This window comes from Scyliorhinus torazame, chromosome 19 (assembly GCF_047496885.1).
Source record: "Scyliorhinus torazame isolate Kashiwa2021f chromosome 19, sScyTor2.1, whole genome shotgun sequence".
In the NCBI taxonomy this organism is placed as follows: Eukaryota; Metazoa; Chordata; class Chondrichthyes; order Carcharhiniformes; family Scyliorhinidae; genus Scyliorhinus; species Scyliorhinus torazame.
Genome location: NC_092725.1, coordinates 118,628,923 through 118,654,434, shown reverse-complemented (window position 1 = coordinate 118,654,434; position 25,512 = coordinate 118,628,923). Strand labels below are relative to the sequence as shown.

Genomic DNA, 25,512 nt, shown 5'->3' with positions numbered 1-25,512 from the left:
GTGTGCCATCTACAAGATGCACAGCAGCAACTCACCAAGGGTCCTTCAACAGAAGCTTCTAAACCGATGACAACCTACCCCCTAGAAGAGAAGGGCACATCGGACCACCACCACCTACAAGTTCCCACCCAAATCTCACACCATCCTGACTTGGAAATATATCGCCGTTCCTTTACTATCACTGGGTCAAATTCCTGGAACTCCCTCCTGAACAACAATGTGGGGTGACCTACAGCACAGGGGGTATGACCATTTACGAAAGCAGGTCACCAACACCTTCTCATGGGGCAATAGGATGGGCAACAAATGCTGACCTTGCCAACGACACTCACCCCCATGAACGAATAAAGAAAAAAAGTGTTTGGTTTCTTGAGCAATTTGGAATAAATCAATTCCATCTATTTATAAATCGGTGTTAATCCTGTCCTTCTTCTAAACTAAGCAATATTATGCTGCAGTTCTTACTATGGACAATCTAACTTTTTTAATTACTTCAATGATCACCGTTTACAAAACAAATCAGGAGGAAAATGGGGCAAGCAGTATGATGGATTACTGATCTAATGTTGCAGATTTTGCATTCTGACATCTATCCACAGTCTCACATTGATGATGTATGGTGAATGTTGTTCAGTGCACATGAAACATAGATCAAAAGACAGGGAAACAGTATGGAATAGCCTGTGGATGGCTGAAGGAGTTCATTCTCAGGAGTGCTTTAGTTGGAGGCCCTGGCTGCCGTGATGTTGAAAACTGTTGAATCTTTCAGATTGTGTTGCTGACTTTCCACAGGAAGGGGACTTGAGTCAACTCTCTTCTGCGAAGGAATGAATTCCTGCACCAGATTTCCAGCTCAGTTATGTAAAATCGACTAAATCGATGCAGAAATTCCCAGAAATGCAGAAATTCCCCCCAAAGCACGGCTAGAGAATCTGAGCTGGGTCTCATGGGCCAGATTTCCACCACAGAGGCAGGCAGCTCGAGCCGGGAAATTTCCCGACACGCAGCCACACCTTGGTGTAAAGGATCCCAAATTGGGGGCCGGGGAGTTGAATGCGGGATGCGGTCCGTCCCGCGAATCTCGGAAGCAGATTCTAGGCTGTCACGGGTGTGAGTGCGTGGCGAGGCAGGCTGGTTAGAAGGCCAGCCACAGTCATCTCAGATTTAGTCATAAAAGCAATCAGGCCCTCTAACCTTCACCCCTCAAAAGCCCCCAACCATTCCCCATAGCCCCTCATACCCTCCATACCAACTTAGTGCCAGCTCATGCCCTTTCCATGCCTATTCACCCAATATGCACTGTGTAAATGAACAATGAGCCATATCATATGTTAGAAATGGCAAGTGGGAACAGCTGAGAGAGAAAATGCACCCATTCAGAAATGTTATTTGAAAAGCTTCTGTTCCTACAACCCTTTAAAAGTATCACTCAGACACACCGTTGAAGTATTGGTAACAGAGTCTTCAAACACTTCACACCCCTTAATCCTGTCCAAGTAAATATTGAGATATTAACAAAAGAGATCGCAGAACAAATAATTTATTACGACCATTTAATGTCAACAATTTACTTAACACTTATCAAAACAGAATCCCTGTTGAGCTATTGCTTTTATTGGTCTTGACGCTCAGCCAAGCATGCATAATGAGGGCTGATGGAGTCTGCCATCTTCAAAGGATCATGGAGAGTAGCAGGTGGTATGAGTTGGCATGGAGGGTACGAGGGACCAATGGGGAGTAGCTGAGGGGCGTAGCTAAAACCTTTTGAACTTACCCTTCAAATGATTCCCGCTTCCAGACCATAAATCACGACTCCTTTGAGGGTCCGTGAACCATGGGTCACGGAGAAGCAAGCCCAACTCAAGGAAAATTGCAGGGGGCCTAGGAGATGCCGACCACTGAAATGGAGCCAGCCAATTCGGGAGTGCAGGGTGCGGGTAGCCAATTGCCGATGCCAGGAATGGAGTGGAATTCCAGATATGGGTTCCACCTGCCATTTTTAAACAGTCCGGAGACATCCTGACTCCACCAAAATCACAATTCTCCTCATATGAAGTTCTCCAATGAATTCTGAAGTTAAACTGGAGCCAATGAATCCTGGCCAATACTTACAATTGTAGAAACCCTACAGTGCTGAAACTCTTACACCAACCTTCCAAAAGAGCACCCCACCTAGGCCCATACCCTATCTCAGTAACCCCATCTAACATTTTGGACACTAACATGCAATTTAGCATGGCCAATCAAACCCGGGTCACTGGTGCTGTGAGGCAGCAGTGCTAACCACTGTGCCCCCAATATATAAACATATCTCAATCCAAAATCATCCCAGTGGAGGGAAAAGTGATCCAAAATCTTAAAACATAAGTAAAAAAGAAAACATGATGCACAACATGTGCTGCCTACTCTTCCTAGTGATCAGAATTATCATTCAAGAATTGAACTGTCTCCATGATGCTTGTACCCCCACAAGCACAATTCCCCAAACAGTTATTTTTCTTTTCCCTCAGGCCACATAGTAATAGCGAATGCGCAGGTGGATCTCTACCACTTTCTGTTCTTATTTCAAATTTTTAACATCTACAGCTTTTCGTTTATAGTCATAAAAGGCACGGTGGCACAGTGGTTAGCACTGCTGCCTCACAGCGCCAGGGACCCAGGTTCAATTCCAACCTCGGGTGACTGTCTGTGTGGAGTTTGCACTTTCTCCCCGTGTCTGCGTGGGTTTCCTCCGGATGCTCCGGTTTCCTCCCACAGTCCAAAGATGTGCAGTTTAGGTGGACTGGCCACGCTACATTGCCCCTAAGTGTCCAAAAAAAAGGTTAAGTTGGGTTAGGGTGATAGTGTCGGGGCATAGGCCTAGGTAGGGTACTCGTTTCAAGGGTTGGTGAAGACTCGATGGGCCAAATGGCCTCCTTCTGTCGAGATTCTATGATTCTATACTTGTCAGCCTCTGAAACACTCCACAGGGAGACCTCACATAATTTCTTTTTTTTATAAGATCTGCTGAGACGGGGCCAGCAGTTATACCCAGAACCCAGCACCATATTAAGCAATATTTTCAGACAAAAAAAAACACAATTGTCACTTTACTTCAATGTAATCCAATTCTCGAAAGTGCATAATAAATAACGCCCATGAATTGTAGAACCCTTCCATCCTTCCACTCAGTTCAAATTTGACCTTTTCAAGAGTCAAGAATTCCAGCAGGTCCCCCCCGCTATGCCAGGGCACAGGGTGGAGAGGTTTATCTCCATCCCAACAGAATCCGCCTTCGGGCGATCAACGAGGCGAAGGCTATAACATCTGCCTCCGCACCCGTTTCCAACACCGGCTGCTCCGACACCCCGAATACGGCCTCTCGAGGGCCCGGGTCCAGTTTCACGTGCACCACTTTAGAGATTACCCTAAAAACCTCCTTCCAGTAATGCTCCAGCTTTGGACAGGACCAAAACATATGAACATGATTTGCGCAACCCCACCCCCGCAACGTTCACACACATCTTCTACGTCCTCAAAGAGCCGGCTCATCCTTGCCCTTGTGAGGTGTGCTTTATAGTCCACCTTCAGCTGTATCAGCCCCAACCTCGCTTACGAGGTGGAGGCATTCACCCTCACACCAGAACTCCTCCTACATATCCTCTTCCAACACTTCCTCCCACTTTGCCTTGATCCCTTCCAGCGGTGCCTTCTCCTCTTCTAAAATAGCCCCTTAAGCCACCGACACAACCCCCTTCTCCAGTCCCCCTGTCGTCAGCACCTCCTCCAGCAATGTGGAAGCCAGCTCTACTGGGAAGCTCTGTATCTCCTTTCTGGCAAAGTCTCGAATCTCTCAATGTTATTTTCATCGTGATGAGGTCATGGCTCAGTATCTTACGGTCCAATTGGGAAATCGTGTTGCAGATTTGTAAACAAATGAGGGGCAATGAGTTTTAAAACTCTTGTTTTGTGTGAAGATATGCCCCTTTAAGGTGCAACGAAGAACAATGGAAAGGTTGGCGAACTCAGCTTGTATCCCGCTTAACTGCCAAGGGCAGCTTGACTACCTACCCTCAGAATAGTTAACAATAGATACAAAATGGACCTTGGCTAGAAATGACTCATGGGCCTACGGTGCACACCATCCATGTACATCGTGCACGCTTATTAAGGGCAGCCACCTAAATTGGGCAATTGATGGGAACATTTTCCACAATCATCAAGCTCAATTACAAAGGCACTGCTTACAACATGTAAAGCAGGCTGACTATTCCAGACGGTGGTGAATCTAACAGTAGTTCACACCATTGTGATCTTCCAGCCAGCGAATAAAATTTACACACTAATTAACTTCACGTTCATCACTCCAATGTAGTCTCTCAAAGCTATGATGCAGTCGTTTACAGTCTTGGTCACTTTGGGACAACTTTACCGCCCGATTCTTACAGCAGGAAGACCATGTTAACACCTAGTCACCAGCTATAAGCATTAGGGTCTGTGTGAGCAGACAAATGATTTAACAGGTCCAATTGGCATTCCCGCTATTGCTAGTCGAATGCAGGCATTGACCAGTTCAGTTTAAACTTCCACTGGTATTGAAAATGAAATACCGTGCAAGTGTGGTGCTGAGCACTCGGTCCGCCAACAGTCAACTCTGGATTTTAGAAGGAAATAAATGACTTGCCTCATTTTGGCTTTGGCCTCCTCAAAACTTTCCGACAAAAAATAAGCTTCCTGGAAGGTGGTGATGAGGCATTCCTGTGTGCAGGTTGTCCTTGGCTCAAATGGTTTCACAATCGCTTTGTCCGACAGTGCGTGCTGTGAGAGACAGACACAAGTAAAACAGAAATTTCTCAACTATGAACTGCAAGCATCGAAACAGAAAAACAGCGAAAAGTAATTTCTTGCCTTTAGTTCTCCGATAGAAGACAGAAGTCCTGCACCGTAAGCACGCAGTTGTCCATCCTGCTTACAGAGCCCAAACTCCACTGTGAAGAAGTAGCACTGCAGGATGACACGAGTGACATATAAATTATAGATTACTGGGACTGCTTATAATTCCTGTTAAGTCACCAGAAAAATGGCTCCTGCGCTCAATAGTACTTCAAGCAACTAATAAGTAATTTTCTGGATTATCTTTTTATGTACTGCACGACATACGACAAGTAAAATAGTTTGAAATGCAGGTTTCTGTGGCAATTTAAGCAACATCATCCATCCCAGTGCTAGGTAACAGTAACTGTGGCAACCATATTCTCTCTGTCACCAACCAGCTATGAATCACCAGAACTGAATCTGTTGATCACTAACCGTGATAATTACCAATTTCTTTAAAAAGCAAGCAGATTCGCAAATGCAAAGAAATCAGTCTTAAATAGCTAGAAAAGGTCTGTTTGTTCAGGCACAGATTATCAAGAACGATATTAGAAATGCTGTTATAAAGAGATTTTCATGTAAACCAATTTATTTAGTCATGAGATAATGATGTTACAACTCATTTTTGATTGTAGATCTTAAATATAGCAATCTGCAGCAATGGTACAAGTGTACTGCATCAGTTCATAGTGGGGAAGGAAAGGGCCCACTGTTCATCAATCCTCCACTGGCTCTTTCAAAAGAGCAATCCGATTACTCCAACTTTCCCGCTTTCTCCTCGTGCCCCTGCAGTTTTTCTACTTCAAGTATTTATCAAATTCCCATTTGGAGGCAACTAGTGAATCACTCTCCACCATCCTATCGGGCAAATCATATCCACTTGTGGGGGAAGGCGTTTCCACAAGCTGCCCTGCCAATCACTCTAGATCTGTGCCCCCTGGCTAGTGACCCCCTTTATTTACCCTGTCCAAATCGTTCACTGTTGAAAATTCCTCCACCAAATCTCCTCTGAACTTCTTCTTCCTCAGTCTCTCCACATAGTTGTAATCCCTCATTCCTGGAACCATTCTGGTAAATCTCTTCCTCGCCCTCTCCAAAGCCTCTTAAATTCTTCCTGAAAAGGTGGTACCCAAAATCGGACACAATATTCCAGCTTGGGCAAACTAGTGTTTTGTATAGGCTTACTGGCCTCTGTACATTATACCTCCAGTCATGAAGCTCAGGAACCCACATGTTTCATTAACTGCTTTACTAAGTTGTCTTGCCACCATCTATTAACTGCACATGAACATCCCCAGGTTTCTCTCTTCTTGACTCCCTTTAAAATTATATCATTTAACTCATCTCTCCTCAACCCTCACTTATATATAACCTCTCACTTTTCTGCATTGAATTTCATCTCTATGAATGCACCCATTTCACTGGCCTATTGTACCCATGGCCCTAAGTCTACTGGGAAATATGGCCAAGTTAAAAGAGACACTATAGCCTGATGGGTAGTTGTAAAGGCACCAGCAAAGTGAAGACACCAGCAAACCTGATGGTTAAAGAGGCTAACTCTGTATCAACATAAGCAACATAAACAGTGGGAGTCTGCAGTGAAGTACAGGACGTACACAGGGAGTGAGCACAGGAGCTGATTGGACATTGGCTGTGCTATGCCTTGGACAGCCAGTGATTAAACATTGACCTCTGTGTGCCATGCTCCTGAGAAGAAATCTGACCCCTGAGTGAGTCATGACTCTTTGAACTCATGCTCCACATTGGGTGGATATGGTACTGGAGAAGGAGGTAGCACAGAGGCCAGGGTGGAAATTAGTGTGGGGCTGTTGGAGGACCGAGGGTTCTGTGACAAAATTGAAAAGATAATTGAGGAATATGTAGGTTTCAACTGTACGGGTAAGGTGTCGACCGCAGTTGTCTGAGAGGCTCTAAAGGCGGTGGTGAGGGGTGAGGTGATCTCGTTTAAGGCCAGGGTGGACAAAGAGGAGCGGTTGGGGCGGCAGAGGGTAATAGATGAGATGTTGGAGGTAGATAGAAGTTATGCAGAAGATGGGGATCCAGCGAAGTTGGAAAAGAGGAAGGAACTACAGGCGAGCTTTGACCGACTATCTACCAGGAAGGCGGTGTGCCAACTGAGGCGAGTTTACGAGCATAGAGATAAGGCAGGTCAGGTATGTTAGCAGGTCAGCTTCAGAGGGAGGCAGAAGTAAGGGAAATTGTTCAGCTGAGGGACAGGGCAGGGAAGTTGGTGGTGGCTCCGGATTTGATTAACAAGGTCAGAGCCACCTGGGGGAGACCGAGAAAGGCAGGAATTTCAAGATGGGTTCGGGGAGGGGGACAGGCCTACATTAGAAGAAGCGATAGTGGAGCAGGAGATAAAAGATGCGATTGGGAGGATGCAGTCGGGGAAGGTGGCAGGGCCGGATGGGTTTCTGGTGGAATATTATAAAAAATTCAAGGATAAGCTGGCACCCATGATGGTGGAATGTTTGAAGAGGCGATAGGAAAGGGGGTGTTGCCACAAACTTTGGGGCAGGCATCGATTTCCCTGTTGCTTAAAAAAAGATAAGGACCTGACGGAGTGTGGGTCGTATAGGCCCAAATCACTTTTAAACGTGGACGCAAACGTATTGGCGAAGGTACTGGCTGGTAGGCTGGAGGAGTGCCTCCCAAAGGTGATAGGTGAAGATCAGATGGGGTTCATGAGAGGGAGCCAGTTCTTTTCAAAGGTTAGAAGGATATTGAACGTCGTTATGGCACAGGTGGAGGAGAAGGAAACAGAGGTGGTTGTGGCATTGGACGCTGGGAAGACGTATGACCGGGTAGAATGGGGGCACTTGATGGCAGTTCTGGAGCGGTTTGGGATTGGACCAAGATTTGTGAACTGGGTAAAGCTGCTATATAAGGAGCCGAGGGAGAGTGTCTGCACAAACAACATCAGCTCGAGATACTTTTCTCTCCACCGTGGGACTAGGCAGGGATGTCCTATGTCCCCCCTACCGTTTGCGCTCGTGATTGAGCCGTTGGCCATCTCATTAAGAAGTTCGGGGGTATGGAAAGGAATAGTTCGAGGGGGGGGGAGACAGAGCATAGTGTGTCCTTATATTCCGATGACTTGCTGTTATACGTGTCGGAACCGATTGTGCCAATAGGGTGAATATTGGAGCTGCTTTGGGTGTTTGGGTCTTTCTCGGGGTGCAAATTAAATCTAGACAAGAGTGAGTATTTTGTGGTGTCTCGGCCGGGGCTGGGGGCAGGGGTGGGGGGGCTGCCATTCCGCAGGGAGAGACTCACTTTAGATACCTGGGGGTGCAGATTGCCCGGGGGTGGGGGGGTTCCACAGGTACAACATTTCTAGTTTGGCGGAGAGAGTGAAAGCTGATCTGGCGAGGTGGGATGGTCTCCCTCGGTCACTGGCAGGTCGGGTACAGGCGGTTAAAATGAATGTGTTGCCGCGATTTCTGATTACTTTCCAATGCCTGCCGATTATCCTGCCAAAGGCATTCTTCAGAGAGATTGAGGGAAGGATTACTTCGTTCATATGGGGAGGGAAGGTGGCCAGAGTTAGAAAGGTGCTGCTACAGAGGGGAAGGCAGGCAGGGGGTTTGGGTCTTCCAAACCTGATGTATTATTACTGGGCGGCGAATGTGGGGAAGGTACGGAGCTGAGTCAGAGGGGTTGATGCCCAGTGGGTCAGAATGGAGGAGAGTTTGTGCAGGGGGTCAGGATTGAAAGCACTAGCAACAGCGGCACTCCCAATGACCCCGGGGAAATACTCAGGGAATCCGGTAATAATAGCTTCATTGAGAATTTGGAGGCAGCTTCGCCAGTACTTCGGGTTGGGGGCAGGATCAAGGGAAATGCCGAATCAGGGGAACCACAGATTTGAGCCAGGGAGGTGGGATGGAAATTTTCGGAAATGGGAGAAGAAGGGGATTAAGACATTAAAAGATTTGTTTCTTGGGGGTCGGTTTGCAGGATTGAAGGAGCTGGAAGCAAAGTATGGGCTGGAGCAGGGGGATATGTTTAGATACATGCAGGTTCGAGATTTTGCCAGAAAGGAGATACAGAGTTTCCTGTGGAGCCGGCCTCCACATTGCTGGAGGAGGTGCTGGCGGCAGGGAGACTGGAGAACAGGGTAATGTCAGCGGTTTACGGGGCTATTTTGGAAGAGGAGAAGGCACCACTGGAAGGGATCAAAGCAAAGTGGGAGGAAGAGTTGGGAGAGGATATGGAGGAGGGGTTCTGGTGTGTGGTGCTCTGGAGAGTGAATGCCTCCACCTTGTGCGCGAGGTCGGGGCTGATACAACTAAAGGTGATATATAGAGCACACCTCACGAGGGCGAGGATGAGCCGATTCTCTGAAGAGGTAGAAGATGTGTGTGAACATCCGGGGGGGAGCGGGAGGGCCGCAAATCACGTTCATATGTTTTAGTCCTGTCCAAAGCTGGAGGATTACTGAAAGGAGGTTTTTAGGGTAATCTTTAAAGTGGTGCACGTGAAACTGGACCCGGGCCCTCGGGAGGCCATATTCGGGGTGTCGGACCAGCCGGTGTTGGAAACGGGTGTGGAGGCAGATGTTGTAGCCTACACCTCGTTGATCGCCCGAAGGCGGATCCTGATGGGATGGAGATCAACCTCTCCACCCTGTGGCGGGGGGAACCTGTTGGAATTCTTGACTCTTGTGAAGGTTAAGTTTGAACTGAGGGGAAGGATGGAGGGGTTCTACAATTCATGGGCGTTATTCATTATGCACTTTCAAGAACTGGATAACATCGAACATTAGTTGGGGGGAGGGGGACGGTGTATGTTAATGGCGACTACGGGTGATTCCTGATTCCTTTTTGTCATTTGTTTATGTTAACATGCGGGCTAATGTTTGGGGTTTGGTGGGAGGATGGGATCGTTGTTATTGATATGGGGATTGACATATTTGTTACTGATTATTGTTTATTGTTGGTGGGTGTAAATTTGGGAGAAAATGTGAAACAGGAGGAGAATAAAATTTTTTTTTTTTTAAATGACTCTGAACATTTGTGACTCAAGGACATTGATTGATTAGTGCTGTCCTGGAAGTGCTTGGCTGGAAGTATGCCAGCGAGATCTGTATAAGAAGGAGAGACAAAGACTCAACAGCAGAACGTCGTGGAACAACATCGCAGAAGGAAGAAGCTTCAAGTCTCCAGCTTGAAGAAAAAGTCCAATCCCTGCTTGTGCCTGGCCTAGTATGATGGTCTGACATTATCATAATTGTACGAACTGTGAGGGCAGCACGGTGGCGCAGTGGTTAGCACTGCTGCCTCACGGTGCCGAGGTCCCAGGTTCGATCCCGGCTCTGGGTCACTATCTATATACAGTTTACACATTCTCCCCGTGTTTGCTTGCAGGGTAGGTGGATTGGCCATGCTAGATTGCCCCTCAATTGGAAGAAATGAATTGTCTCCTCTAAATTAATTTGAAAAATAATTTTTTTTAAATAATTGTAAGAACTGCAAAAGTTAATGTAATGTCTAAATCAACCAATGGAGGGACCTAGAGGTACAACTATAAAAGACATTGATGCTAAGCCTTGCGGGTGAGAGGTTGAGGAGAATGCTAGAGTACAGACTGAAGGAAAGATTGTGTGAGTGAGAGCAGATCATAGTTAATGTAATAATGTAGAGATTAGTAGTAGTTGAGTGCAGATTATATGTTTATTATTAACTGTGAATTATATAGGAGTAAGTGTTGAATCCATTTATAGCTTTAATTGTTGTAGTTGTTATATAGGAGTAAGTGTTAATACATTTATAGCTTAGTTCAATTTAAAGCTATTTGGGGTCTTTGTGAACACTACCCCAACCATCCTAAAATTAGCAATACAAAGAGCACCTCAGATGGGGTAGTGACATCCTCCACAAGTCCACAATGAGAAGTTAGATAAGTATTACCAGTTTAACCTATGTTTGTGAACTTGTAATGGTAGCAAAGGAAGGTAGAATCATGTATGTGCTTTTGATGCAGTGTATGATAGAGCCTCTCTTGTAGTAGTGATAAGCCTTGGGATTTTATATTGTGTTCAATAAAGAAGTGATTTGATTCAAAGTTAAAGTGTCATGTTTATCCATCGGCTGGAGTGAGAGTCCCGATTAACACTATCCATTCTTGATATCTATTATGACACTTCCAAGTTTTGTATCATATACAAATTTCTGTACTCACCACTGCTCCAGGCAACATCATTATGTAAAAACCAGCAGTGGTCAGAGAATCCCTACAGTGCAGAAGGAGGAGGACATTTGGCCCATTGCATCTGCACCAACCCTATGAAAGAACCCCCCACTCAGGCCCACTCCTCCACCCTATCCCCGTAGCCTCAACTAACCGTTGGACACTAAGGGACAATTTATCATGGCCAATCCACCTAACCTGCACATGTTTTGGACTTTGGGAGGAAACCGGAGCACCCAAAGAAAACCCACGCAGAACACATGGAGATTGTCCAAACTCCACACAGTCACCCCAGATCAGAATTGAACCCAGGTCCCTGATGCTGTGAAGTAGCAGTGCTAACCATTGTACCGCCCCAGTCCAAGTACCAAACGTTGGGAATACCATTGGGGAATACCAAGGATGCTGGAAATCGGAAATAAAACCAGAAAATGCTCGACATATTCATCTGCGGAGTGAGAAACAGAGTTAACATTCAGGCTAATGAGCACTCGGCAGATTGTGAAAAATAACTATTCACAACTGTTTTCTATGCTGTCAGTTTTGTATCCATGCTGCTCCTCTCCCTTCTATCCAAGGCATTGAAATTTCACGAACGAACTCAATATGTGATACTTGTCAGATACCTTTTCAAAGTTTATGGTTCACATGGACTGTGCTGTGCCAAAGGCCGGGACGTAGGTGGCCAGTAATTCGCCTCCAGACTCCCAATGCCTGTCAACCATCTGCAAGGTACGAGTCAAGAGTGTGATGGAATACTCTCCACTTGCCACTCTAACGACATTCCCCATCGGTCAAAACAGCCACTTGATTGTACCCCGTCAAATATTCATTTGATCCACCACCAACACACTGTGGCAGTAGTGTGTACCATCTACAAGGTACACTGCAGCAACACACCAAGACATCACCTTCCAAACCCACAAATTCTGCCGCCTAGGAGGATGGGAACGCCACCACCTGTGAGTTGCCCTCCTAGTTGCATTCACCATCCTGACTTGGAAATATATCACAGTTCCTGAATCAAAATTCTTTCTACACCATGTGGACGGCAATGCTTCACAAAGGCGACTCCCCTCCACCTCCTGAAGGGTAAGTAGGAATGGGCAATAAGTGCTGGCCAGTCAGCAATGCTCACATACTATGAATAAAAAATAAATAAAGTTTTCATACACTAAGACACCAATTTCAATTGTGGACACCTCATGGTGATTGATTTCAAGTTGTATTAGCAAATGTCCTTCACTCAGACATCTGTTGGGATGTCTGGGTGAAGGACCGTGGGCGGCATGGTAGCACAGTGGTTAGCACTGTTGCTTCACAACTCCAGGGTCCCAGGTACGATTCCCGGCTTGGGTCACTGTCTGTGCGGAGTCTGCACGTCCCCCCCGTGTCTGCGTGGGTTTCCTCCGGGTGCTCCGGTTTCCTCCCACAGTCCAAAGATGCGCAGGTTAGGTGGATTGGCCATGCTAAATTGTCCCTTAGTGTCCAAAAAGTTTGGGTGGGGTTACTGGGTTACGTGGATGGGGTGGAGGTGTGGGCTTGGGTCAGGTGCTCTTTCCAAGGGCCAGTGCAAACTCGATGGGCCGAATGGTCTCCTTCTGCACTGTAAATTCTTTTTTTTTAAATTTAAATTCAAGGTTACAACTGTGAGATTAGGTACAAGCCAGGTAATTTGATGATCACATCGGATACACTTAGCAGATTGCTTAACCCAACTAAATCAAAAGATATATGCTTAGATCCACAAGTTGACTTCATTGACATTGAACTTGAGGATATTTTCCAAATTGATCTGGTATATCTGTAATATAAATGCTAGCAGCTGCAAGAAAAAATGGCAAAATATTTTACATGACAGAAGTTGTGGAAAATCATCATCAAAGGACGGCCTGATTTAATTCAGCATGTCCATGTACATGTGAGACCTTTTTTGCCATTATTGGGATGGGCTAGGCAAATTGCGGGGAGTCATTTTAAAAGCAGGCAGATCATCACACTGGAATCTCTGTGACCTGATATTGTTCAACAGCTTCATCACTTACACATGGGCATAGATCAAACGAGAAGACTCACAAGGCAGACAGTCTATTGGCGGAGTTTCACAAGGCTGAGTATGAACAATGATATTGAACTGACCATCAAGAAGTGCGAGGCATGTCAAGAGCATATGGCAAGTCAGACAAAGCACTATTGATACAACATGAAGTTCCTACCCACCCTTGGTCCAAAATTGCATCCGACTTCTTTCTTGTCCATAGCACTGACTTCATTTTCAACTACTTTACCAAGTTATTTACCCCATTATTCGACAATTGCAGAATACGTCACGGACAACGGTTGCATACACTCTTAAGTGCTAATTCAGTCTATTTGGTGTGCCTGGAGAAATCATTTACAGATAACAGTCCACAACTTATTCAGAAACCATTTCCGTATATGTGTGAGAAGTGGAATATCGGTCAAACTACTCTTTCTCCTCATTACACTAGATATAAGGGCCAACCTGAATGAATGATTTACACAGTGAAACACCTAATTCGCAAATGTAGACAGGCCTAGCAAGATTTATACATTGGAATGTTACATCTGACAGCGAAATCGTTGAGTGCAACTATTCATCAACAGCTGAGCTCATGTTTGGCAAACCAATGCATACTAATTTACCTACTCTTACCCATTCTACTCTCTCAGAAACTAGAGAGCAGCTTTTCAAGTTACAAGAGAAGCATGCATGAGAAAAACGCAGGTACAGAATCAGCAAGTCTACCTTTGGGACAATAAGTTTGCATCTAGGATCCCATGGAAGGTTCGTGACAATGAGGCGAGGTGACAAGGATTTGTTCAGAACCAAGGTCTCATGAAGTCATTAACACAAAGGTGCAGTGGTGAGGCATAACCGAGGACAAATCAGATCCATCCCAACTCCTCAACCACCGTGCAGTCTTGTTGCATCTGGGACAAGATTCCAAATGCAACCAGGAGCAGCAGCCAAGAATGACAATTACGTGGATCACTGTGAGAAATTAAAGAATCCTCCAGACAAAGATACCATCACAAGATCAAGGCGTACCAGCAGATTACCTCTACACTTTAGAGACTCACAGGTTCATCAGTTCTCTGCACTTATGTAATGGTAACTAAGCATGAATGTGTATTTAAATAGTTATACTTCTTTGGAAGGGGGAAAAGTATCTTGAAAAAGAAAGGAGGATGTGGTAATATGCCTTTAAGGGATATCAGCATGACACAATAGATGGGAAATGTGGGACGTGACCTAATCTTAGTTTCACTTTTTGCTTTGAGCAGAGCACACACACATCTCTGATGTCCTCAAGCTTCATACCTATACATAACTGTTCCCACGTGCCTAGCATGCGTAAATGAACCCATATTTACCCAATCCCCTAATGAGTGATGGGTGTTTGTGTCTTATACCGAAGGTATTGTATCATTACAATAACAACATTTATGTGAGGTGAATTTCTCTTTTATAGAGAAATCTATAAATTATTGATGTCCATTGGGAGGGAGTCAATGAATACAGGAGATTTGGCACAGGGATAGAAGCAAGGCCACATTGCAAACAGGACAAATTCAATTCAATACAGATAAATACTGCTGAACTGGCTTAGGGAGATGCTGAAAGTCATCTGGCAGTGACAATAAATTCAACACTTACTTATATCCGAGTCAGGCAGTCAACAAATCAAACAGAATGTTGAACAATAAGTCTTAGCCTTGGAGAAGTGGGAATAAAATTGGCGCGAGATGGCACAGGCTCTGAACAGATAGACAAGTGAATATGTGGTTGAACTGCTCTATAATATTTGTAAGAAATTCTAGCCAGGGGGCAACTTACAGTGGCTAACTTCTGAACATCTTCATCTGTCGCAGCAAGAGATACAAGACCTAGTTCTTGTGAAAACTGTGCAAAACTCGGATCTGCCAGGAGAGGTACATGTCCCAGCAGCTCATGGCACGTATCACTGAAAAATACATGTTGAAAAGAGAATTAAAGTGTGCACATAAATAGCAATGTAGAGTAGCTAAATTAACCTGTACATTGGCATCACCAGCTACATGCACATATACATTATACATAGTGACATATCCAGAAAGTGAGGAAATACAAATATAACTTTACAAATGTAATACGATTAATTTATGTGGCTTTTATTGCTTACACGCTGCTTATATGTGGAAATGGTTAAAAGACAGAACTCATACAAATATTGTCCCTTTGGATTTGGGATCTTGGTGAGGGAGTATTAACCGTTTCACCAATTGGGAGCAGGGAAGCCCCTGGAGTGTACTCGGAATTTGGGGAAGTTCACCCTCTGGAGCTTTTGGTCCATAGTGCTGAATCGATGTCAGTGACGGGCTCCCCACCTAGATGTCAGGCTGAGTGATAGGTGGGCAACACTGGAGAAAAGGCCGCAGGGTCAGGGGCAACAGGCATTCAACCCCTTACCCCAGAGAGAGGGAAATGACCAGTCCAAATGAGGGTTGAGAGGCTTCAGCGGGGTGATGAAAGCACCTTGGGGAGAGTGGAAGCTAAGTGTGGGGGAGGATGAAAAGAAGGCTCAGGAGGAGAGGGTATGTCTGATCATGGGATGGTGGTGGTGGGGGTGGAGGTTGAGGCAGTTATGCTGGATTCAGCAAGCGAGTGGAATGCTATTAACCACCTGAATCTGCTCCAGAAGGACAAATACAAAACATAGAGGCATCCTAGATCAAAGCATTGGCATCTCCTAGATCATATAATTCACTGGTCAAAGATCTAAATGACGTCTGCACGATTTGATCCATGTGGACACAAGCCCATCCATACTGTGGTTATAACTCTCCTGTTTCAATCATAGAACTTTACAGCAAAGAAGAAGCCACGTAATTCTTCAGTAAAGCAGATATCCACTGAACTCCATTAGCCTGCCTTGATGCCATCTCTCAAATATTTATCCATTTCCATTTTAAAAGTTATCGTTTCTGTTTCCACCACAATTTCTGGTGCTGATCTCCCATCACCCACTAGCTACTGGAAATAGTTCTTCTCAATTTATTTCATAGATTATCATAGAATTTACAGTGCAGAAGGAGGCCATTCGGCCCATCGAGTCTGCACCGGCTCTTGGAAAGAGCACCCTACCCAAGGTCAACACCTCCACCCTCTCCCCATAACCCAGTAACCCCACCCGACACTAAGGCCAATTTTGGACACTAAGGGCAATTTATCGTGGCCAATCCACCGAACCTGCACACCTTTGGACTGTGGGAGGAAACCGGAGCACCCGGAGGAAACCCACGCACACACGGGGAGGATGTGCAGACTCCGCACAGACAGTGACCCAAGCCGGAATCAAACCTGGGACCCTGGAGCTGTGAAGCAATTGTGCTATCCACAATGCTACCGTGCTGCCCAATTTAATCAAGAACTGCAATGATTTTGAATATTATATCTGCTTTTAACCTTCTGTGCCTCATGAAAAGGTTGCTGCCTGTCCCCTAATTATTAAAGCCCTTCATGTACAGTTGGAGAAGGGGGATAACTACCTGTCATGTGAGAGTACCTTTAAGAAATGGGTGTTTAAGAAATGTACCTTTAAGAAATGGGTGTTTATCAGTGATGTCAGAGTGTGGGTGCAGCTGGGTTGTCTGACAGCTTTTTACTTTCGTTTTAGGCTGTTTGCTGCAGGGTGTGTTTTAGTTTCGTTTTCAGAGCTGGATAGCTGCCAGAAGGGGTATTAGTCTCTCTCTGTAATCTAAAGACTGTAAATCGATCTTTTGGTGATTTAAAACTAATAACTGCTCTCAGTAGTGACTTTAACCTGATGTGCTTCTGTTTAAAGATTTTTTAAGTCTTATGGATGTTAAAAGGATAGCTTAAGGATTACTTAGTGTTGTATTCTTTGGGGGTTGTATTTGAATTAATGGTTGCTAAGATGCTCACTGTATGTTTTAAAAAGGTTAACTTGAGTTCATAGAATAAACATTGTTTTGCTTTAAAAAATACTTTTCCATTTCTGCTGTACCACACCTGTAGAGTGGGCCGTGTGCTCCCCATACCACAATCTATTAAAAGTTATGGGTCAGGTGAACTCCATGATACACTTTGGGGTTCTCTAAACCCTGGCCCATAACACTACCTCATAACTTTGGGGGCTTTTAAGACACACAAAAATAAAATATTCACGAATAAAACATCTTTATCCAAAGATTGGTCAGAATATAAAACATGTCACCACATGAAGTAATGGAGTCAAATAGCACAGATGGTGATTGCCACGAACCGCGAGGAGCCCCTGATCCTGGAAGCCTGTCATGCTGCGACAGACAATGTACGTAAATCCCCTCTGTCAGCACTGTGTCCCCGCCAAGCTGCTCCTGGGCCTCTTGCATTTTCAGGTAGATGAGAAATAATATGGGGTGGGGGGGTGGAATAACTATTAGGAGGCCCACCCATGGGTACCGATGCCACTCGGACGCCCTTCAAAGGCAGAGCTGCAAGCCCGAGCACCTGTTTGTTTTGGCACATCCACCACTTCCCAATTTGAGACATCTGTGTCTCAAAAGGTGTCTGCAATGCTTGAAATAACAATCCCCTCAGGCAGTAAGCTTGCAGTTTCCTAAGATGTGCTTCCTGGGAGTACTGCTCAACTCTGGCAATGCTAGATTGCAGACCCACCTCTCTTGTTAACACACGTTTCAGTACTGGATTCAGTACCTCACTGATCTTCTTGCTGCGATGACCAGAAATCTCAAGCTCCCTTGGAGCTTAGTAGATCAAGTATTACATCTGCGTTCTCAGGAAGAGGCACTCAATGAAAGCTTGCTGCTGAGGAATGATATACAAGACCATCATTCCAGCTCACTCTCAAAAATCTCCCGGAGGTAATTTACAGACTGAGCTCTGTAGAAATAAATAGGGGTACAAAACGCACAGTGACTGCACATCCTGTTAGTCAGCGTGGTTTGTTTGTGTTCATTCATGAGGGTATTGCTGGCTAGGCCAGCATTTTCTGCACATCCCTAATTGCCATTGAGAAGGTGATGGTGAGCTGCCTTCTTGAGCCGCTGCAGTCCATGTGACATAGTTGCACCACCCTGCTGTTGCGGAGGGAGTTCTATGGTTTTGACCCAACTACAGTGAAGGAACGGTGATATATTTCTAGGTCAGAATGGTGAGTGACTTGGAGAGGAACCTCCAGGTGGTGGTGTTCCAATAATGCCCTTGGCTTAGATGGTGGCTGCCGTTGGTTTGGAAGGTGCTGCAGTGCATCACGTAGATGGTACACACCCGGGCCACTGAGGTGGAGAGAGTGAATTCTTGTGGATGGGATGCCAACCAAGCAGGCTGCTTTGTCCTGGGTGGTGTTGTGCTTCCCCGTGTTGTTGGAGCTGCACTCATCCACGCAAGTGGAGAGTATTCCATCACACGCCTGACTCGAGTCTTGTTGATTTTGAACAGGCCTTAGGGAGTCAGAAGAGAAGTTACTCGCTGCAGAACTTGAAGTTTCTGACCTGTTCTTGTAGTCAGAGTATTTATATGGCTGGTGTAGCTCAGTTTCTGCTCAATGGTATCCCCCCGGATGTTGAGAATGGGGGATTCAGCGATGGTAATGACATTATATAATAGGGATGAAATAGTACTTGTATTTATTTTATTCTTTCATAAGATTATGTTGCATCAGGGCAGCACAGTGGCACAGTGGTTAGCACTGCTGCCTCACTGAGCCGAGAACCCGGATTTGATCCCGGCTCTGGGTCACTCCTTGTGGAGTTTGCACATTCTCCCCGTGTCTGACTGAGTCTCACCCCCACAACCCAAAGATGCGCAGGGTAGGTGGATTGGCCACGTTAAATTGCCCCTTAATTAAAAAAAAAAAGAATTGGGTACTGTGGTGACCTACCAGGGCCTAGCGTTTAGGCCCGATTGAAATAGGTAATTTTAATTTAAAGAACTGGGCACTTTAAAACAAACCACAGTCGCTCCAGCACAGCCTCTTGGGAATTCGGGCTGGCCAAGTTCGAATACACTTAGAGGTCAGACAGGCTGCCAAGACATGTCTGGACCTGCCCTATCAATCGACCATCAAGAAATAATTGATCTGATTGATAAGCACCGGCCTATTGTTGTGAACCAGGCCGGGCCAGACTCTCGGGCGCATGGAGTTACCGCCGTCACTTTATCCGGCAAAGGTGTATGTGCAAGCACGACCGGGGGATACGGACACCTGGGCACCTGGGGTGTCCAATTGGGCATCAATCAGATCATTGGACACTAAGAACTCCTTCGAATATCCCATTGGCAAAAGGCCACATATTCACCCTTTCCAATAGGACTCATGAATGATGATCAGGAGACCTGACTTAGAGTGATAAAGCCAGTTTCAGCAATCTCGCTGTCGTGGTTGAGATCAGCAAACACCACATACACTGAGTCCTTTTTGAATGGCTTGGAACTGTAATGAACAATACAAGGAGGCCCCTAACCTCAGAAGCGGGGAAAATGCGCGAAGCCAAAGGGGGATAAAAGTAAGCACTCTGGACCCCTTGGCAGCGAAGACTCGGTGTGGGAAGTGACCTTGACCAGACCAGAGAGGAGAAGACCAGACCAGGAAGTAAAGTATTGTACACACCCCTGTCAGCATCAATGAGGCCGAGGTGGAGATAGTTTGCAGCTTCAAATTCCTAGGGGTGCACATCTCCAAAAATCTGTCCTGGTCCACCCACGTCGACGCTGCCACCAAGAAAGCACAACAGCGCCTATACTTCCTCAGGAAACTAAGGAAATTTGGCATGTCCACATTAACCCTTACCAACTTTTACAGATGCACCATAGAAAGATCCTATCTTGCTGCATCACAGCCTGGTATGGCAACTGCTGGGCCCAGGACCACAAGAAACGTCAGAGAGTCGTGAACACCGCCCAGCCCATCACACGAACCTGCCTCCCATCCATTGACCCCATTTACACATCCCGCTGCCTGGGGAAAGCGGGCAGCATAATCAAAGACCCCTCCCACCCGGCTTACTCACTCTTCCAACTTCTTCCATTGGGCAGGAGATACAGAAGTCTGAGAACTCGCACGAACAGACTCAAAAACAGCTTCTTCCCCGCTGTTATTAGACTCCTAAACGACCCTCTTATGGACTGACCTCATTAACACTACACCCCTGTATGCTTCATCCGATGCCAGTGCTTATGTAGTTACATTGTATACCTTGTGTTGCCCTATTATGTATTTTGTTTTATTCCCTTTTCTTCGCGTGTACTTAATGATCTGTTGAGCTGCTCGCAGAAAAATACTTTTCAATGTACCTCGGTACACGTGACAATCAACATATCCAATCCAATCCAATCCAATCCAACCAGACACTGCCAGTGAAGACGGACCAGAGGAGCACCAGCAATCGGACTCATAGTCGTACCAAGCCATCTTTCATAGAATTTACAGGGCAGAAGGAGGCCATTCGGCCCATCGAGTCTGCACCGGCTCTTGGAAAGAGCACCCTACCCAAGGTCAACACCTCCACCCTATCCCCATAACCCAGTAACCCCACCCAACACTAAGGGCAATTTTGGACACTAAGGGCAATTTAGCATGGCCAATCCACCTAACCTGCACAGCTTTGGGCTGTGGGAGGAAACCGGAGCACCCGGAGGAAACCCACGCAGACACGGGGAGAACGTAGGGAGGTATTTGTGGGGAGTATACACTGATCTTGGGTACCTGAAGTATTTTGTGGGTAATCTAAGGGTTAATTGTGTTAAGTAAATATTGTTGAATTGAACTTGTGTTTGTGGTTTGTTCTCCCCGTTATTAAAGACACACTAAGTAAAACTTTTGAGTAAGTAAACTGGTCAAAAGTATCGGAGGTTTTACAGATACAACAATACTCTTAATTTATTTATTTTTAAATATTGTTTTTATAAGATTATGTTACGTCACATTACACCATTCTGTATCTACACAACTGCAGAGTCATTTTGCCACATCTCCACTACACCCAGAAGTTATAAATCCAGCATCAGAACATAACCTAACCTAACACCAGAGTGAAAGTCTGCATCGTCATTATACAAAGTTAAACCCTTTACGCCAACTATCCAATTATGAGTGTAAATGCAACCAATGATCTCATATTGGCCCATGATTCAGAAATGCAGTTGCAATCAAACAATCATTGTCCCTGGGTAATCCAACTCCTTCTGAGTTTCAAAGGGGAATCAGTTCCTCCCTAAATTAGACAATAGTTCTCTTTATTCTTTGATGGCAACGTAATAAGTAGCGGAATTTGTTCATCTGCCTCAACGAACTGGAAAAGCAATTTTAGAAATGCTTGTTCGGCGTAATTACAGTGAAACAGGAATAGCCGTGGGATCTAGATTAAACACTAATAGTCACAGTTCCACACTAGAGACAGGAGAAATTTCACAAGCCTGGGGTTCCATTAAATTAGTCAGATTATTTGATACAAAATAGTTTTACTATTGATGTTGCATATCAGTAATAGTAATAGAATATTCATTCGATAGAAAGTCTTGGAGAAGCACCAGTTCATACAATAGCCACTAACTGATTCCAAAAACAGTTTTAGTACTTTGAAGAACAAGCTCGAATCTGGAAAAGAGACACTTACGGTTCTGGAGTGTAAAAGGGATCTGAACAGTGACGCACATACTGAGTGCAGTGGAAAACTCGAAAAGCTAGGCCAGCTAGAAAATCCCTCGGGGACAAGTATCCAGCCACTGGTCGGACTACAAAGCCCGATCGTCCTGTAACATGGAGCAAAAGGGTTTCTACTTCAATTCGGTCCATTAATTGAGAAGAACAACCCGTAGAAGGAAAAACCAGCCCAAATATTGTCAAATCCCAGTAAAAGTCATCAGTACTGGCACCCCATAATGCTGGATTCTATTTGAAGGTGTACAAGAATAGCTTCTTCTATTTGAAGGTGTACAAGAATAGCTTCTTCCCTGCTGCCTTCAGACTTTTGAATGGACCTACCTCGTATTAAGTTGCTCTTTTCTCTACACCCTAGCTATGACTGTCACATATTCTGCAGTCTCTCCTTCCTTCCCTATGTACCGTATGCGTTGGCTGTATAGCATGCAAGAAACAATACTTTTCACTGTATACTAATACATGTGACAATAATAAATCAAATCAAATCAAAAGACCAGTTCGGGCAGGTCTTACTGCTACCCTTCATTTCCAGTTTTTACCGTTTTGCCTTGTTAGTGTGCAATGCATGCAGCCTCTAATACCTTTCAAAAATGCAGAAACATCTTCCAGTTGTGGGATATTGTCCTCTCTGTAGCCACAATGCTTTATCAGAAGAGGGAAATTTTTCAGGTACTCTTGACAGGCATGGGTTGGGTAAAGTTTTGTCAGCTCTTTGAACACGGTCCCCCAGGTCTCAACTTCTTCTTCTGTGTATTCAACTCGGGGGATAGGTTGACCACTAGAGGGCAGCACGAGAACATGTTACTGAACAATGGTGTTCATCTCTGTTCCTCAGTTACAGTTTAATTAGCGTTTTCCATCATTTGGTTATTGGAAGGTTTTTCGCAGATGGTTTAATATCTGCGCGGTTACCCACATCTTACCCATCAGCTGGCGATTATAAAGATGATACACCGGTTGGAAATCAGTGCTTTGTAGAGTTAAATAAAACAGTAATAAAGTCATAGAACCCAACAGTGCAGAAGGAGGCCATTTGGCCCATCGTGTCTGCACCGACCCGTAGAAAGACTCCAATCCCCCACCTTATCCCCGTAACCCCACCCAACCTTTGGACACATAGGGGCAATTTATCATGGGAGGAAACCGGAGCACCCGGAGGAAACCCACGCAGACACGGGGAGAACGTGAAAACTCCGCAGACAGGGACCCGAGGCCAGAATCGAACCTGATACCCTGGCGCTGTGAGGCAGCAGTGCTAACCACTGTGCCACCGTGCCGTCCTTGTCCCGATATTGGTACATAAAGGTTACACTACCTGAGTGTGTGAGCTGGAATCTTTAAAACTGACTGGTCCAGGTAAACTGTTGTTCTCTGGAACCAACAGTGGGAAGTAGTAAAAACAATGAATGCTGGACGTATGTAAAAAAATAGAAAATTCTGGAAAACCCGTCCATCAGTGAAAGGAAAGAGCAGCAGGGCAGCACGGTGGCGCAGTGGGTTAGCCCTGCTGCCTCACGGCGCTGAGGTCCCCGGTTCGATCCCGGCTCTGGGTCACTGTCCGTGTGGGGTTTGCACATTCTCCCCGTGTTTGCGTGGGTTTCGCCCCCACAACCCAAAATGTGCAGGGTAGGTGGATTGGCCATGCTAAATTGCCCCTTAATTGGAAAAAATTAATTGGGTAATCTAAATTTATATTTAAAAAAAGAAAGGAGCAGCAATTGGTGATAGTTTCAATATACCCAGGTCACTGGCCTGGGTCTCAGGATAGTTAATCCAGTGGCATTGCCATCAATACTGACAAGAAAAACTATCTGATGCCTCTTTTGCTTTGAGCAAAAGCAGGAAGATACAAAATGTAGAAATTTCACAACAGATGATTTCATGGCTGGATGATATGATCAGATGTCTACCTGTTGTTCACGGTTAGTCGCATCATAACTTCTAATTTACGCATGAAGGAAATCCCACACCAGGATTGGACTGACTCTCTGCAAGGAGGCACAGCTTGTGAGTACAAGCTCAGGGATCTGAAGAGTCGCAGCAGCAAAGTGCCGATTTATTTATTTATTCCCCATAATCCAAAGTTGAAATGCAGGAAATGGAGCGCTGTAGCACCGGTATCCTCTTTACATTATCCCTCCACAACAAAGCTCTTACACATTTTGTGCAACAGCAAAAAAATCAAGGATAGGCAATGTGTGGTGGTGCACCTCACCCATTTACCAACATCCCACCAATCGAAAGACATGCGGCGGGGTTCTCCGACAGCTGATGCCGGAATCGGGATATGTTATTGGGCGGAGAATTAGTTTTGACGGCAAAATCATGGCGGGCACCAGTTTCACACCAAATCGGAATTCTCCGTCGCCTTGAGAGTGGCATCTATGTGTTCCACTCCGCTCGTACATTAAACGCCGTTTGTATATCATTAGCGGGCCTTACCCAGTATTCTCCGGGACCTCCGTGATTCTCCACCTCCACTGGGGGAACACCCGACAGCGACGTTCACTTGTGCTTTTAAAAATCTAGAAACAGGCGCCGTGGCTGATGAGGGCGAGAGAGGAGGTGGGGCAGGCAGAGGCACAGTTCACAATGCCAACCGGGCCACCATGTAGCCCGTTGGACCTGGTTGGGCACTGGGGTGCGCACCATGTCGACCTTTCATCCTCTGCAGACAATAAATATAGGAATACAACCAGCAATGGTGGCCTTCCTCCTAGTTGCCACAGCCCTGCAGCTGTATGAGCTGGATCTGCTTGAGAAGGAGGAGGATGCAGCAGCGGAGAGTGCCCCAGAGGAACAGGAGGCAGCCAATAATGATGGAAAGCCAGCCGCCCAACAGGCCAAAGAGGAGGAGGAGGTGCAAAGAGGCGCCGCATGAGGCCTCGTGTGTAGGGGGGTGGGGGGGGGGGGGGGGTGCAGGGTACAGGGTCACCCGCCTCTCCTCCACGGTGTCTGGCAGGGTCTGAAGCTCGGCGTCCGTAAAACGGGGAGCTGCTCTCCTCGCTACCATCTTGTTGGCTGGGATGGTGTGGGTGGGGAGTGAAGTGTGTATATGCGGCTGCAGCTTGTCAACCTCCTGAATGACAATCGCAAATCCGGCACCATTTCTCATTGGAATCGATTGCATTCCACGTGGCACCGGGGCTAGCCCCTCAATGGTCATTGAATGGGTCCAGGTGCGGTGCCAGTTGTGGAAGTCCTTGAATCCTGCCCCGGCATCAACACTTAGTCTCAGGAAGGGAGAATTCCGCCGATGCTGTATGGCTGTTCATATCCTCTGGAGAGTAGCAATCGGAACTGTAATTTCCTGACATCAAGTGGGTGGAGTTTTCCTTGTGCGAATCTCAATGGCTGTCAGCCACTTTAGCAGTAGACTCACACTTGCTGATGGTAAAGCTAAATGAGCTTTAAGTTGAGGTCATAATGAGCACATAAAGCTGAATCTATCAGAAACGAGCTGATGCAGAGAATTTAAAATAAAAATCAGCGAAATTCTCTTTGTTACCTGCTAACACGTACATTTTGTAATTCATGGCAACGTCCACAAAGTACTTCCTTCGCTTTCTGTACTCATTGTCTTTAAAGCCCTGTGAACAGAGGGAGATTAAGGCTGAACTTATAGAATCATAGAATTTACATGCAGTAGGAGGCCATTTGGCCCATCGAGTCTGCACTGGCCCTTGGAAAGAGCACCCCACTTAAGACCACACTTCCAACCTATCCCCATAACCCAGTAACCCCACCTAACCTT

General features: G+C 45.8%; 1 protein-coding gene across 3 annotated transcripts in view; it reads right to left on the bottom strand.

Moving 5' to 3' along the window:
* Positions 1-25,512, bottom strand: part of LOC140396469 (tryptophan 5-hydroxylase 2-like) — an 84,573-nt gene that overhangs the window by 33,826 nt on the left and 25,235 nt on the right. For all 3 annotated transcript variants that reach the window (XM_072485119.1, XM_072485118.1, XM_072485116.1), the window contains 6 exons: positions 25,281-25,348; positions 22,340-22,536; positions 21,712-21,847; positions 14,930-15,056; positions 4,888-4,983; positions 4,664-4,797 (listed from right to left, as the gene is read on the bottom strand). In XM_072485119.1, coding sequence (XP_072341220.1) covers positions 4,664-4,797; positions 4,888-4,983; positions 14,930-15,056; positions 21,712-21,847; positions 22,340-22,536; positions 25,281-25,348 — 758 coding nt within the window. The remainder of the gene's footprint in view (positions 1-4,663; positions 4,798-4,887; positions 4,984-14,929; positions 15,057-21,711; positions 21,848-22,339; positions 22,537-25,280; positions 25,349-25,512) is intronic.